The 14,845-nt window shown below is 46.4% G+C and overlaps 2 protein-coding genes across 2 annotated transcripts; one reads left to right on the plus strand and one right to left on the minus strand.

Annotated features, from left to right (window-relative positions):
- The first annotated feature begins 7,749 nt into the window (after positions 1–7,749).
- On the plus strand, positions 7,750–8,423 carry LOC136497848 (large ribosomal subunit protein eL27x-like). Its single transcript, XM_066493722.1, has one exon. The coding sequence runs from the start codon at positions 7,815–7,817 to the stop codon at positions 8,226–8,228; it is 414 nt and encodes a 137-aa protein (XP_066349819.1). The 5' UTR covers positions 7,750–7,814; the 3' UTR covers positions 8,229–8,423.
- Positions 8,424–10,612: 2,189 nt separating this feature from the next.
- Positions 10,613–14,845, minus strand: LOC136496767 (uncharacterized protein At5g41620-like). Its single transcript, XM_066492528.1, has 3 exons — positions 14,193–14,845; positions 12,617–12,742; positions 10,613–12,532 (listed from the first exon to the last, which is right to left on the minus strand). Exons 1-3 carry the CDS (start codon positions 14,820–14,822, stop codon positions 10,943–10,945), a joined length of 2,346 nt encoding a protein of 781 aa, XP_066348625.1. The 5' UTR covers positions 14,823–14,845; the 3' UTR covers positions 10,613–10,942.

Below are 14,845 nucleotides of genomic sequence, written 5' to 3' on the forward strand. Positions count from 1 at the left end.
AAGCCGAGCCGAGGCATGGCGTGGCGTGGCGAGCGATGCGTGCATGACATGACCGAGTGCGAGCCGTGTGGGGCACTGGTGTGGGTTGGTTTTACCACTTGGGTTGGCTAAGGAAGAGGAAGGGGTACAGGCGTGATTGAAGAGGAGTTACTTATAGGTCAGTTACCATCCACTACGGTGGCGTGGCGAGCGATGCATGCATGACATGACTGAGCGTGAGCCATGTGGTGTGCTGGTGTGGGTTGGTTTTGCCACTTGGGCTGGCTAAGGAAGAGGTGAAAGCTCTAGTTTGATTTTTGGTGAATTGATGAAACCCTAAGTGCTAACCTAGTTTATCAAAGTGATTATGAGATAGGTAGCACTACTCTAAATAGTGAAGCAAATGAAGATCATAACATGATAACGGTGATGCCATGGTGATGATCAAGTGCTTGGACTTGGAAAAGAAGATAAAGAAAATTAAAAAGCTCAAGGCAAAGGTAAAATTGAAAAGAGGTTTTTGGTTTAGTGATCAAGACACTTAGAGAGTGTGATCATATTTAGGATTGATAGCCATACTATTAAGAGGGGTGAAACGCATATCGAAATGCGGTTATCAAAGTGCCACTAGATGCTCTAATTCATTGCATATGCATTTAGAATCTAGTGGAGTGTTAACACCCTTAAAAATATTTGTGAAAATATGCTAACACACATGCACAAAGACGATACACATTGTGTTTAGCACTTGGGAGCAAGGGTTCAAAACTTCACCAGTGGAGTGTCCGATGGTGCCACCGGCGCCCTGTACAGAAAAGACAGGGTTTCACAGAGTGCACCAGATGCTGGTCACATGGTGACCAGACGCTGGGGAGTAGTGTCTGGTCAATTATAAAAGAAGATGGTACTCTCGGTCTCTTGACCGGACACAGGTGACTGGACACAGGCTAAACACTGTTTAGCGTCCGGTCATGCTGATGTGGCGGCGCACAGAGAAGACCATGAGTGACCGGACGCTGGGTGAGTCCAGTCGGGCATGACCGGATGCGTCCAGTCGTGACTGGTACCTTACTAGAAGTGACCGGGCACTAGGCACTATGCGTCCGGTCCTACACTATAGTGCATCCGGTCATTACTTAAATGTACTAATGACCATTGAGATCGGACGATTAACATTTGAAGCAGGGGCCATGTGGCGTGCATCGCATGACCGGACGCTGGGGTCCTACGTTCGGTCGATCTGACCGGTGCGTCCAGTCACCCTGACTTTTCAAAGAACAGAGAGCCATTGGCTCTATTCGTGGGGCTCTCTATTTAAGCCCCATGGCCGGCTCAAGCTCACTCTCTTGGCCATTTGCATTGACATAGCAACCTTATGAGCTTAGTCAAAGCCCTTCCACTCATCCCCATTATTGATTCAACATCTTTGTGAGATTGGGAGAGAATCCAAGTGCATTGCTTGAGTGATTGCATCTAAAGACACTTGGTATTCATGTTTTGCTACGGGATTCACTTGTTGCTCTTGGTGGTTGCCGCCACCTAGACAGCTTGGTGCAGCGGAGGAGGATTGGCACGAGTTGATGATTGTTCGTGGCCATCTCCGGTGATTGTGAGGGGACTTGTGCCTTCCCCGGCGCAGCATAGAAAGGTAACCCTAGTGGATTGCTCGTGTCATTGAGTTACCTCACTTATGGGTAGGTTCTTACAGTATCCAATTATGTGGACGAGGTTCGTGCAACACCTCTTAGCTGTTGAAGCACTAAGTGTTGGTTGACACAACGGAGACGTAGCGCGTTGGCAAGCACGTGAACGTCGAGAGAAAATTGGTTGTCTCTTGTCCTTTGGTATTCTCCCGGTGATTGAGTTAGTATTCATCTTGTGATTGGTTCACTCCTCTATGCGGTGGTATAATCACCTTACTTACTCATTTACATACCCGCAAACTAGTTGTAGTAAGCTCTTTAGTGTAGCTAGAATTGAGAGCTTGCTTTGTAGCTTAAGTTCATCTAGTGGAGCTCTTAGTGTAACAAGTGTGAGAGCTCTTAGAGAGTAGTGACTTAGCAAATTATCTGTTTAGTAATCATAATAACTAGAATTGTTGGATAGGTGACTTGCAACCCTTGTAGAGCTAGAGCAAGATTGTTTTTCACTATTTGTTATACTAATCAAATTGCTCTAGTTGGTTTGTAGATTTTTAAATAGGCTATTCACCCCCCTCTAGCCATATTAGGACCTTTTAAGATGAAGGGGTACAGGCATGATTAAAGAGGAGTTATTTACGGGCCAGTTACCATCCACTACAATGGTGATTACTCGTAATCACTTCAATTGATTCGCCTTCCTAATCCCTCTAGTATTACCTTCCCTCATGTCTTTCTCTTGCCTTACGTGCTAAACTTCCTTCTGTCGAGTTGCATCTGAGTACTCCCCGTCCCATTCTCTGCACGCATAGAGTTTTTGGGAGAGCAGGCCTTCGGAACCGACATTTGCATCAGGACACCTGCTCGGGTGTGTGCATGCGATCAGGTTTTTGGGGAGCATCTTTGTGACTGCTCGCCTTCCTCTTCTTCCTTAGAACGTCTTCGTCTCCTTCCTGGTGGTGATTCTTCTTCCTTGGATCGGCTTCATCTACTTCCCGGTGAACGTTCGAGGGACGGCACTGCATATATCTTCCTGTATCAATTGTGGTCCGTGACTTCGAGTAACTCATTATGAGTGGGAATGGAGCCACTAGTGCTTTGAGCATGAGTCCCTCCATTGGGTATATCTCTATTCTCGAATTGGTTAAATTCAATCTCATTTGCACTATGATCAGTATGTTATTTATGAACATATTTATTGCTAATCTGAGTAGTAGTAAAATTACCCACGTGCATATATTTGTCATCACTATTTTGCTATTAACTTTCTGGATTAATTTTAACATGAAAAATGCCTAAATTCCTAACCACATGCCCCGTAAAAATTTGCTAAAATAATTGAAGAAACCTGATAGGGCAAGGGAAAAATAAGCAGACCCACACCGAACTCTAGGCACCAAATAGTCCAATATTCGCAAAATATGAATATCAGACTATCCAATATTCCAATGAGTACAATTTGGCAAGAGGTAATGCTGGGAGATAGACGTCCGTCTGTGGCGAACGCCGGTGTTATTGGACCTGACGCCTAGAAGCTATCGTTCCTATCCGCTCCCCTCTAGTCACCACAGATTAAAAAAAATCATGCATCCATTCCGTGACCAGCTTCGCCATGGCTCCCGCACGCCTCTCGCCAGCCTTTCTCTCCACCATCACGGCATGCTCCCCCATGACCACACCACCACGGCGTGTGAAAGCTCTAGTTTGGTTTTGGTTAATTGATGAAACCCTAAGTGCTAACCTAGTTTATCAAAGTGATTATGAGATTCGGCGCTTTTGGAAAAATGAAATGTCTATTTTCTATTGCGTCGGATGCAAAATTCTTGGTGGTTGGCACACTTGAGTAAGGGTGAAGAAGTTAGAGTTGAAATGGAGTTGGTCGAAATGATGCTGGCGTCGGTCTACCGACCGGACGCTGGGTCACTCAGCGACCGGACGCTGAAAGGCTGTGTTCGGTTGAGCTGGCAGAGAGGTCGCCAGTTTCGGTGTTGCACCGGACACTAGACCTGAGATGCACCGGACGCTGGTTTCTGCGTCCGGTCAAACTGACGGGTCTGCACAGTCGCTAGGGTTGAGCACCGGACGCTGGTCTACATCTGGTCAAGGTGGACCGGACGTGTCTGGTCGAAAAAACATGCCTCGGAGAGCTTACTAGAAACGATCGGACGCTGGAGCTTCAGCGTCCGGTCAGTTTTACCGGAGCGTCCGGTCAGCTTCGTAGCCGTTGAAATCTGACGAACAGCGTTTGAAGCCGGTGACGCGTGGCGTCCATCGGGCGACCGGACGCTGAGGGCCAGCGTCCGGTCAGTATGACCGGAGCGTCCGGTCAGAGCGCGTTTTGCCCAGTGAAGGGGTATAACGGCTCTATTTGATGGGGGCTCTATTTATAGCCCCATGGCTGGCTCAAAGGATAACTCTTGCACATTTTCATTGACATAGCAACCTTGTGAGCTTAGCCAAAGCCCTTCCACTCATCTCCATCATTGATCCATCATCATTGTGAGATTGGGAGAAAATCTAAGTGCATTGCTTGAGTGATTGCATCTAGAGGCACTTGGTATTCGTGTTGCGCTGCAGATTTCGCTTGTTTCTCTTGGTGGTTGCCACCACCTAGACGGTTGGAGCAGCGGTGAAGGATCGGCACGAGTTAGTGATTGTTCGTGGCCGCCTTCGGTGATTGTGAGGGGAGTTGTACCTTCCCCGGCGGAGTGCCAAAAGATAACTCTAGTAAATTGCTCGTGTCATTGAGTTACCTCACTTGTGGGTCGGTTCTTGCGGTGTCCTATCATATGGACAAGGTTTGTGAAACACCTCTTAGCCGCCGAACCACCAAGTGTTGGTCGACACAACGGGGACTAGTGTGTTGGCAAGCATGTGAACCTCAGGAGAAAAATCGGTTGTCTCTTGTCATTTGCATTCTCCCGGTGATTGGCTTGATCTTCATCTTGTGATTGGTTCATCCCCTACACAGCGGTATAATCACCATACTTACTTATTTATATTCTTGCAAACTAGTTGACACAAGCTCTTTAGTGTAATTAGAATTAAGAGCTTGCTTTATTATTTATATTCATCTAGTTGAGCTCTTTAGAGTAGCAAGGTTGAGAGCTCTTAGTGAGTAATTACATAGCAAGTTTGTGTGCCTAAGTAATCATTGCAACTAGAATTATTGGATAGGTGGCTTGCAACCCTTGTAGAGCTAGAGCAAGTTTGCATTACGCTATTTGTCATACTAATCAAATTGCTCTAGTTGATTTGTAGATTTTTAAATAGTCTATTCACCCCCCCCCTCTAGCCATATTAGGACCTTTCAGCGTGCTCGCCGCACGAGGCAGCACCACCCGACTGTTGCTATCACTTCCACCACAGACACCACGACCTCCCCTATCACCAGGGGGTGCATAGCCGCCCGCCTGCTGACATCCTCCTTCTTCACCGCGACCGCACAGCCAGGATCCTGCTATGGCATGCTCTGCCAGCCTAACTGTCATGTTTTACTGAAAGCGTATGTTGCAAGCATATGTTTTAAGTGTTTCAGATATTTTATAGGTATGTTGTAAGTGTTTCAGATGGATGTTGCAAACGTAAATAGTGATGTTGCATATGTTGCAACGGTTGTAGACGTATGTTGCAAAGGTTTGTTACCATTGTTTTATCTTTTTTTCCCGCCGCATGTTGTAAGTTTATTTATTTGGATGTTGCATATGTTTCACACATATGTTGCATGTGTTTTATCAGGATGTTGCGTACGGTTGTAATGGTTTTCAAGTGTTTTCAGGTGCTTTTTTTAAGTGTTTCAGAAGCATGTTTCAAGTGTTTCATCTGCCTTCAGACGTATGCTGCTACTATTGTATTTGGATGTTTCAAAAGCATATTGGGTGTTGCATCTCTCCTCCTTGCCTTCTGCTGTGTCTCGGTGTGTTCTCCTCTCGGCGCCGCTAGGGCATCCATATAACGCTGTGGCTGGGTCCTTCCGAATCAGAGGCGCCGCCCCCTTCTCCTCTTACCGCTCGGGTGGCGCGGGCCTCGTAGGGAGCACGTGAAAACGGAGTGCTGCGTGCAGGCGTCCGTCCAAATGTTCGGACGCTAGCATTGCCGTTTGGCAAGACCCAAGATTTGAAAGTTACCTTCACTAGAGCCCTCTAGACAAAGGACCCTTTTCGCATTTCAAGCAATTTACTTTTATTGAACCAGATATTCCGTTATTTCACATTTTCACTGGCTACTCTTCTCGCCCTCTATAGAAATCAAATCATTAGTATAGGTCATCCGTTGATTTAGGGGGTGTTTGGTTCGAGCTACTAAACGGTTTAGTCACTTTTAGTAACTCCAGAGTTACTAGAGAGAGGATTAAAAAGTTATAGCGTTTAAAGCCCTTTTAGTAGCTTTTAGTCATAGCGTTTGGTTAAAAAGTTACTAAAGTGACTAAAAACTACTAAATTTAGTAGCTACTAGACGAACCAAACAGGCCCTTAGTCCAATGTGGTACCTTTTCATCTTTGCCTCGTGTTCACTCTTTTCAGTCTTAGTGTTTGCCTACTTACAATCGGATAATCCGCTACATCCTCATGCTTCATATGCCAAAGCTCCTTTACCTTCTCCATAAACGGTGCGCGCACACGTCGTACATATGGCTAAAGCACTAAACATTTGCACAAATAGCATTTTTTCCTCATCCATCTGACCATCTCTAATTAATGACACTCATCGGATTACCCTACCTTTGTATTGGTTTGTGCTTATATACAATCTGGAACGAACCAAATTGAAGTTGCAATGTGTATCTTCTATAGTTTGACCGTGATGCTCACATTTAGAAGTCCTCTATAAAAATTTAAGTAGATATTCTCTATGTTTCAACTTTCAAGTTATAGTTACTTTTGATTTTGTCATAAGTCAAACCTCATTAAAAATACACCAATATCTTTATGTTTTGACAGGTTTATCTGAACTTGTAAATAACAATATTTTTTTCCTAAAAACTTTTTTTGATGGGTTAGGGGGGGGGGGGGGAGAAGTCCCCACCTAAATATATTGCAATGAAGAGCTAATAAAATTACCGCTCAAACAGGATATAACAGAGAACACACACATACAACACAACACCAACAACAACGCGCGAGACAGAACCGAGGACAACCACAAACACAGAAAGGGGACACAAAAAACTCCCCATGATAAGCATGTAGTTGTTCACCAACTAACACCACCACCGGTGGCTGAACTCCGGCGACCTCCACTCCAACGGTGACAGTGAAGCTTCGAGTCAAATGATAGACGACAGTCATGACTACAATGTCTTTAGAGCACATCCAGGACCCCGTTGACGCCCGCCAACACCCATTAAGGGAGAAAACCACAATGGAGGGAGGGCCGGCAAAAGGGGCACGAGGAGATCCAAGAGAGAGGATCATGGTGTCGTTAATGACATTTGATGAGACAAGGCAATCAAGTATCATGAAGAATGACAAAGCTAGGACACTGGCAGCATAGTTTGCTGGTCAGGACTTGTGCAGAATCATTAGAGTGTGAGATTGGTCAAAGCAAGAAAAAAGTCTGACTCGAAACAAAGCCAAAGTGGCTATAATCTGAAACTGAAGAATAAAGCGTCATTAAAACGTGCTTCTTCTCCTTTAATTCCACAAAGCCCTCGTTTAGATGGCCAAACTTGGCGCCGCCGAAATTTATGTAGCGCAAGTATTTCGTTTGTATTTGGTAATAATTGTCCAATCGTTGACTAATTAGGCTCAAAATATTTGTCTCGCAAAGTACAACCAAACTGTATAATTAGTTTTTGATTTTGTCAATATTTAGTACTTCATGCATGTACCGCAAGTTTGATGTAACTAAACACACCCAAAGTATATGTTTTCGTGTCTAATATTAATTAATTTCACGCTCATATTTTTGTAGGTGTAAAAAAAGTAACTCGTATCTCTGCGCGTTGCGGGCATATATGTGGTCCGACACAACCACTCCTCGCTCGGTCGCACCGGACCCAAGTCCGATCCATCACCCTGAAGCCCAACCACAGCAGAACCGTCCGATCCCAGATCCAACAGACGAAACCCGCCATCCTCGAAGCCCTAGCGCCGCAACCCTATATAATCCTCGCCCCTCTCGCGCGCTGAGCTCCCATTTCCCCAACCTCCCCAAACCCTACCGGCGGCGCAGCAGCATCACCACCACCCGAAGATGGTGAAGTTCCTCAAGCCCGGCAAGGCCGTGATCCTCCTCCAGGGCCGGTTCGCCGGCCGGAAGGCGGTGATCGTGCGCGTGTTCGAGGAGGGCACCCGCGACCGCCCCTACGGGCACTGCCTCGTCGCCGGCCTCGCCAAGTACCCCAAGAAGGTGATCCGCAAGGACTCCGCCAAGAAGACGGCCAAGAAGTCCCGCGTCAAGTGCTTCATCAAGCTCGTCAACTTCACCCACCTCATGCCCACCCGCTACACCCTCGACGTCGACTTCAAGGACGTCGCCTCGGGCGGGCCCGACGCGCTCTCCACCCGGGACAAGAAGGTCGAGGCCTGCAAGACCGCCAAGTACCGCCTCGAGGAGAGGTTCAAGAGCGGCAAGAACAGGTGGTTCTTTACCAAGCTCCGCTTCTAGATGCCGGGCGTCCCGCATAGTGTCTGCTTTAGTTGTCAATTTACTGTATTGGAAACCCTTTAAGCTATCTCTGTTTTGCTATTGCCATGAAGGCTTCGTGCTTGGTATGGATTTCGGAGAAGAGTTTGTTAAAAACATGTCGATGATGTGTTAAATGATGCCAAATGATACATCTGGTTGAAATTTTGTTCGGAATCACTGCTTGTGATGTGCTGTTAATCTTTTGTGTTGTTAGTCGTGCGGGTCTCAGATTTTGTTGATGCATCTTATAGGTCTCCATCACTGAATGCTCCTTGGTTTACATGTGAGTGATAGCTGATGTGGTTTACAGCCCTGTAATATGGATACAGTGGAAGATGGAAATGCATATTTCTAGCTGCAGGGCCTTAATCATTGAGTAATTAAGACTTAAAATATGTTGATGCATGATGCATCAAAAGGACTATGTTTTCCTGGATAGTTACTCTGAGTTTGTTGCTGCCTTGGCCGGTACCTGCTTTAGTATTCATAAAACAATTCAAACAGTCGTTTCATTGGTGGCGAAATCATATAGATATAGTTATGCACTTCGATGGATTGTTATCAGTGAATTGAAGACTGGTAAGTGGTAATTGCTTTGATTAGTAATTCTCTCTTTGGTCTAAGCTGTGTGGAGCATACTAATTACCTATGCACTAGTCATACGGTGCACCATTCAATCCCCAAACCAGGAAATATACAACGTTTCGGCACTTTACATAATACCATCAGAACATGGCCATGTTGTGTTGAACCTGTGTTCTAGTTCTTGTTGTTTGCATTGCTTTAGTTTGTTTTTATACTCATTTCAGCACTGAGCTTAACACCATCAGATTTTTTTTTAATGTTGTGCTTATTTGGGTTCTAATTCCATTCATTCACAAGTCGCAACATTACCAACCTGTGATAAGCCAACAGCAAATTAGTGGGGCCAGTTGTGCATTGTGCTACTCTAGTGGCAAAGCAAACCCAAAGATTAGGTGTTTATGTTTGTAAATCATATGTATTCATGAAATTGGTACTGGCCATGGTATGTTTCCTGCCTATTTTTTTTTACTTCTGATTAATTTGCAGTAACACTGTCGATTTAGGTCAGATCATAATTGATGCACTGTTACCATTATTCTTGGGTCCTAAAGATTAAATATTTTCATGAGTATTCACCATTAATAGATCGAATATGGAGATTGGGTGGACCATGTAATTTTCTTTTGATTCTTCAAATAAGTTTCAAATGAGGCCTTTAATTACTCAAAGCAATAAAATATTTGCATCTTGTTGGTGTGAGACTACTTTACATTGCCAAGTTCAGTTTGCTATGACTATATGAGACAACTGGATTACAGATAATGGTGCTTCATGTCCCATCCCATGTACATTTTATAGATGATCAATTGTTTGTAGTGCATCAGCCATCTACATTTTATAGATGATCAATAGTTTGTATTGCATCAGCCATCTACAATTTATAGATGATCAATAGTTTGTATTGCATCAGCCATCGTGCCGTGTAATTGGGCTTACAGCTTGCCCTTGCCCTTGTTTTGGGTATTATGGATGCTTCTATGTTCTATCTATTCTGCTGGTGTATAACCATAACTCTGTCTATTGTTATTTGCATCCTTCGATTGGTGGTTGTATCCTTGCCTCTTTGCAAATGCTCTTGCTGTTACCTGTGACTCGTCAGTTATAAACTCGTAATTGTGACCTCTCGTGCTTCTATCCAGTGCATTTGCGAGTTTGCGACTTGTCAGTTGGAATACTCCACTACTGAATGTCTGAGGTATCAGGCCGCTGTTTTCCCTGCTTGAAGAGCTGCACTTGTTGAAATTGTCTGCGTCAAGTTACTAAAAAGGTGCTGGTTTGCTGATCTCGTCGGACGTCGGGGGCTCTAGCTTTCTTCTCCCCAGCAACTTCTTTGCATCAATCAAACGCACAACTAACCACGAAGCCATCGACTGGGCCTTGGGTACTGCGATTAGTCTCCTGTGAATCTCCAATGCACGCTACGCTCCGGGCTTTCATCAGTCTCGTCTCCTCTGGCTGCAGAAGCAGAACTGCTGAAGTGCGAGTAGAGACAATTTCTGCCAGGATTCATTTACGTGCGATTGTTGATACTGATTCCCAAGTTCCTCAAGCCCGACTTTTGTTACTGCAATGTTTGCAAGGCTGATTCACAGGTGCACAGATCGGCTTCCCAGTTGAAGGAGAGCTGTGTGTCACCGGCCTTCTTGACTTGATAGTCAGCAGCTTTCGAAGTTTCCATAACATAGGAACGGATTTTCGCATAAAACATTAATAACATGAGGAAAGTAAGGAGCCATAAGCATAATAAGAGTTGCACAAGAGTAATGAAAACACTGGAAATGACAGAAAAACACTGGGAACTGCTTACAAAGGGATGCAATTTGTCTAAACGTTGCTGCTTGTTTGTCTATATTGTACATCATGATGGATCTCACAATAGCCTATCAGATCGAACCATAACACCAGAACTAAAGTAAGATAAAGAAGCAGCAAAGGCTCCGGACAACCCACAAAGGCCAGCCCTGTCCTTTTTTTCTCTAGTCCTTGTTGTACATGCATTACAGGTTACTCTAAAACAGGAAAAAACGAAGCATCTAGGTACTCCTTGACATTATTCCTTGGATTAAATTCTAGGTTTACAATGTTTCGCCTTCTGGTTTCTGGCCACTCTAGATCTTCTGCTTGAGCACCTGGCGGAGCTGGACCTTCTGGCTCTCCATCCGTGCTTCCATGAGCTTTGCCTTCAAGCTGTGCTTCTGGGATGTCCGCGGGTACTCTATACAGCCCTTGAAGCCCCGGTTGAATTGAATGTTCATCGAGTCTGGCGAGCTCCACTGCTCAACGCTCGGTGGACTGAGTCCTATTTCTTGGATGCCACTTTCAACAGTGGAATAAGTCCCAACTGAGAGCCGTACATTGGATGATCTTGCATTTACCGTTTCAACTGCATCTTTCTTGCATATCTCACTGTTCTTTGGGCGGGATGATTTCCAGAGCTTTGAAATGGCTGATTCTTTCTTCTTGGGTTGGTTCATGTTTGTCAGGTAGCCATCAGCTAAGTCATCTTTCAGCTTCTCATTCTCCCTATACTCGAAACCATTCCTGCTCTTCCAAGAAATGCTTCCGTCGCAGATCTTGTTGCTGACTGAAGGTTCGCTTCCGTCGGGTGAACCGCTTGAACCCTGCATATCTTCATGGCTTATTGTCTCCCAGCTGCTGCCATCTTCAGTGTCGCTTTCATCTTTAGGGCTTTTGTTTGAGTATGCCTTGGCTTTCTTTTCAAGGAATATATCGGTCATTGGGCTAGCCTCTTGAATTTCTGATTCACATTTGGCAGAGCTATTCTTGTAGCATGGCTCAATCTCCTTGATGACAGGCTCCTCACTTGGACGCAGCTCTTCAAAAATGGAAAATATGTCTTCTGATGCTGGTGGTGGCTCATATCTGAATTCAGCATCTTGGGCTCTGACTGACTTGATTACCTGTATTATGTTCTCTGCTTCCTCTACTACTGTTATGTCTCCATTTGCAGTACTGCATGCAGCAATAAAAGCCTCAGCATCCTGTTGCAATTTGCTCAGCTGTGTGTATTTTGCGTCGAGAGTAAGTTTTGCATCAACAAGCTTCATCTGCACCCGTTCTTCACGCCACACCTCAGCCATCTGCAGCATCTTCCGCTCCTCGTCTACCTCCTCCCGCAACCTCAGAGAGTCCTGTTTCAAGGCCTCAATCTCAGCTTTGTCTTCCTCCACCTCTCTTGCTAGCTCGTTGCACACCTCCTCAGTGAGCTCACGTGCCTTCCTCTCTGTATCATACTCTAGTAACAGCTGTTTTGCTGACATCTTGGCCTCCTTCAACTCATTAACGAGTTTCAAGTTAATCATCTCCAGACGCCTCCGGTTTTTCTTCTCATGGTCAAGGTCTGCCTTCATATCTTCGAGAATAGCACGCACCTTTTCATGCTCTCTGTTCCTCCAAGCTGCTTTCTCCTCTGCAAGTTTCTTGAACAAGTGATCAAGCTTCTTCTTAGCTGATCGCCGCTCAGTTTCCAGCTCACTTATCCTATCACGTGCTTGCTGGAGCTCCATCTGGAGATTAGCAACATACGCTGTATCTTGCTGCTCATTAAGAAGATTTAGCTGGCTGGCTATCAGATACGCATCATGTGATTCCATTCCCTTTATGTCCCCAGGCTCCCATTTTGTTGCCTTCTCCATGGTAGTGACAGGCAGCATAGCAGAAGTAGCATGAAGTTGTACCTGCAGAATTTGTTGTGTCAATGATCTTACAGGCTGATACAAGTAAAAGCAGTTAATGAATGTCTTGTTGGTTCTTTCCCTCACCTTGTGGAGCTCTCCACTCTTCCGCTCCAAAACAGATATGGGGCTTGAAACCTCATTCTTCAAACTCTGGTGATGACCTGAAGTGTTCTGCTTCAGAAGCTGGACTTGTAGATGCCTTGGGATATGCTGTCATATAGACACAGTTCAGAATAGGACACAAATTTATTTATTTATTCAATAAAGAAAAATAAGACAAAAGGAATCAATAACAATTTATATTAAAATTTACTTGCACGACTGTTCCATGATTTAAGCATATCTATCCAGAAAGTAGCACTGGATCTGTACATGTTCATGTCACTATTTCGTACTATGACTAGAAAGGAACATCACATACATACTACGTTTAACAAAAAAAAAATGTGAATTTCCAGTAGGCAGTTTCAAAGGAACAAGGAGAATCTATAGGGGCCCAAACAATCATCACATGGAGACCCCTATCAAACCTAATCATATACAGAGAACATACATATATTGCGTCGGTAACATCGTCACGTTTGTTGGCTAGCATTTTCATCCCAACCTAAGGGCTAAAGCTTCAGAATTCAAAACCATTTCCTGGAAGGGCACTAGGATCGTCTCCAATAGCATGAGACATGCAACTAAACAGGACCACGTGCTCCTGAACCCAGTGTTTGTTGCTGCACGGCACAAGAGCTGAGAGCCATTTTGCCCGATTCAGAAGCTCACACCCTGACAAACCTTTCACGATCCAAATTCCAAGCTCCACTCTTCAGTCTTCTTTACACAGGACGCTGCAACTCGGTAAACTGAAGGTGCACACCCGCACTGATGGCCAGGCCAGGCCAACCAATCACCCACAAAAGGCTAAAACGCACGGGCAGCGCATTTGTGATTGCACGGGCAGGGGCATGGAGACTCCGAGAGGATCCGATGATTGGGGCCCATACATGTTCAGGAATCACATGAGGAGATCCGGGCACAGGAAGACGCTGCGCTTGTTGCCCTGTTGGATGGATGGGTAAAATTCATGGGAAGAGGATCACGGCCACCGTACTGTGCCTGCTGCACGGCCGCCTTCATAAATGGCCATGCTTCAGGGCAACGCATCTAACGTCCAGGCGAGTACTTAAATGCGTCGGCATGGCAATGCGCAGTGTGTGTTAGTGCTGAGGATTCAATGAGGAGACTTGGTTCGTACTAAGATTTGACTACGCTAATCGAGTTTAGGCGAATCAAGCAGCTCAAATTAGCAAACATACGAAGGGTAATGATGGTGTCAGCTCAAAACAGTGCGAGAGATCTATGTCCTAGAGCACCAAGCTAGGCATGTTTTGACGACAAATCTCAACATTTGTGCTAAAAATGTCGTATAAATAGTAGGGGAAAACATGGTAAAAAAAAGTCTTTTAGAGCGCCCATTTTTATGCACTAAACACCAAAACGATACTCTAGTCTAGAAATAAAAATGCCATTATAGGAGAAGCTAATGTACAAGAGCTCGCACACAAAGCACGCGCCCAGCGCCTCCTATTGGCCGCATCTCAACATCAAGCCGAAAACGAAACAAACAAGCTAGTACTCCTAGCTGGGAAGCAGCACAGCATGAACATACCTCGACACCCACGCGGACCCTGCTCTCGCCACCACCGCCGCCGCCCCCGGCCACGGCCTCCGGCGGGCGCAGCCGCCAGACCCCGGCCGCGAGCCTCCGCACCGACACCTCCTTCGCCTTGGTCTCCCGCGCGGCGTCCCGCGCTTCGTCAGCGGCGCCAGCCCCCTTCCTCCCCTCCCCGCGCCCGCCGCCCACATCCCATTTCAGCAGCGGCGTCGCGGGCCCGCTCCGCCGCCCGCCGCCGGGCGCGCCGGTCGGCGCCTTAACCTGCCGACGCCTCAGGCGGCGCGGCGTCCGGAGAGACGGCGCCGCAGCCGGGGCAACGCACGAGGAGGCGGCGGCGGCGGCGGAGCGGTTCCTGGAGCTCATCTCCGGCTGTGGCTCGGGACGGCCCGCGCCGGCGGCAGCATCGGGTGGGGAGCAGAGCACAGCAGGCGGATGCGCAGAGCCGCCGAGTGCGGGCGACGCACGGCGCACGCGGAGCGGTGTGGGAACGCAGGCAGGGCAGCGTGGAGGGCACAGGGGAGAGGCAGAGGCTAGACCGCTAGAGAGACGTTGGGGGTGGCGTTGGGAAATGGAAATGGAAATGGGAGCGCGAGCTAGCCGAGTGGGGGGAGAAGTAGGACACATGGAGTGGGTGTTTTTGTGTGGGG

The sequence above is a fragment of the Miscanthus floridulus genome, chromosome 12 (assembly GCF_019320115.1).
Source record: "Miscanthus floridulus cultivar M001 chromosome 12, ASM1932011v1, whole genome shotgun sequence".
Classification (NCBI taxonomy): Eukaryota; Viridiplantae; Streptophyta; class Magnoliopsida; order Poales; family Poaceae; genus Miscanthus; species Miscanthus floridulus.

What these genes read in the sequence shown, in the direction of transcription:
- LOC136496767 (XM_066492528.1), bottom strand. Translation starts at nt 14,822, where the DNA reads ATGTGTCCTACTTCTCCCCCCACTCGGCTAGCTCGCGCTCCCATTTCC. An exon ending in GGGTCCGCGTGGGTGTCGAG is followed by an intron (nt 12,743 to 14,192) that starts GTATGTTCATGC and finishes TCTATATGACAG; the next exon opens with CATATCCCAAGGCATCTACA. An exon ending in AGAGTGGAGAGCTCCACAAG is followed by an intron (nt 12,533 to 12,616) that starts GTGAGGGAAAGA and finishes CAAATTCTGCAG; the next exon opens with GTACAACTTCATGCTACTTC.
- LOC136497848 (XM_066493722.1), top strand. Translation starts at nt 7,815, where the DNA reads ATGGTGAAGTTCCTCAAGCCCGGCAAGGCCGTGATCCTCCTCCAGGGC.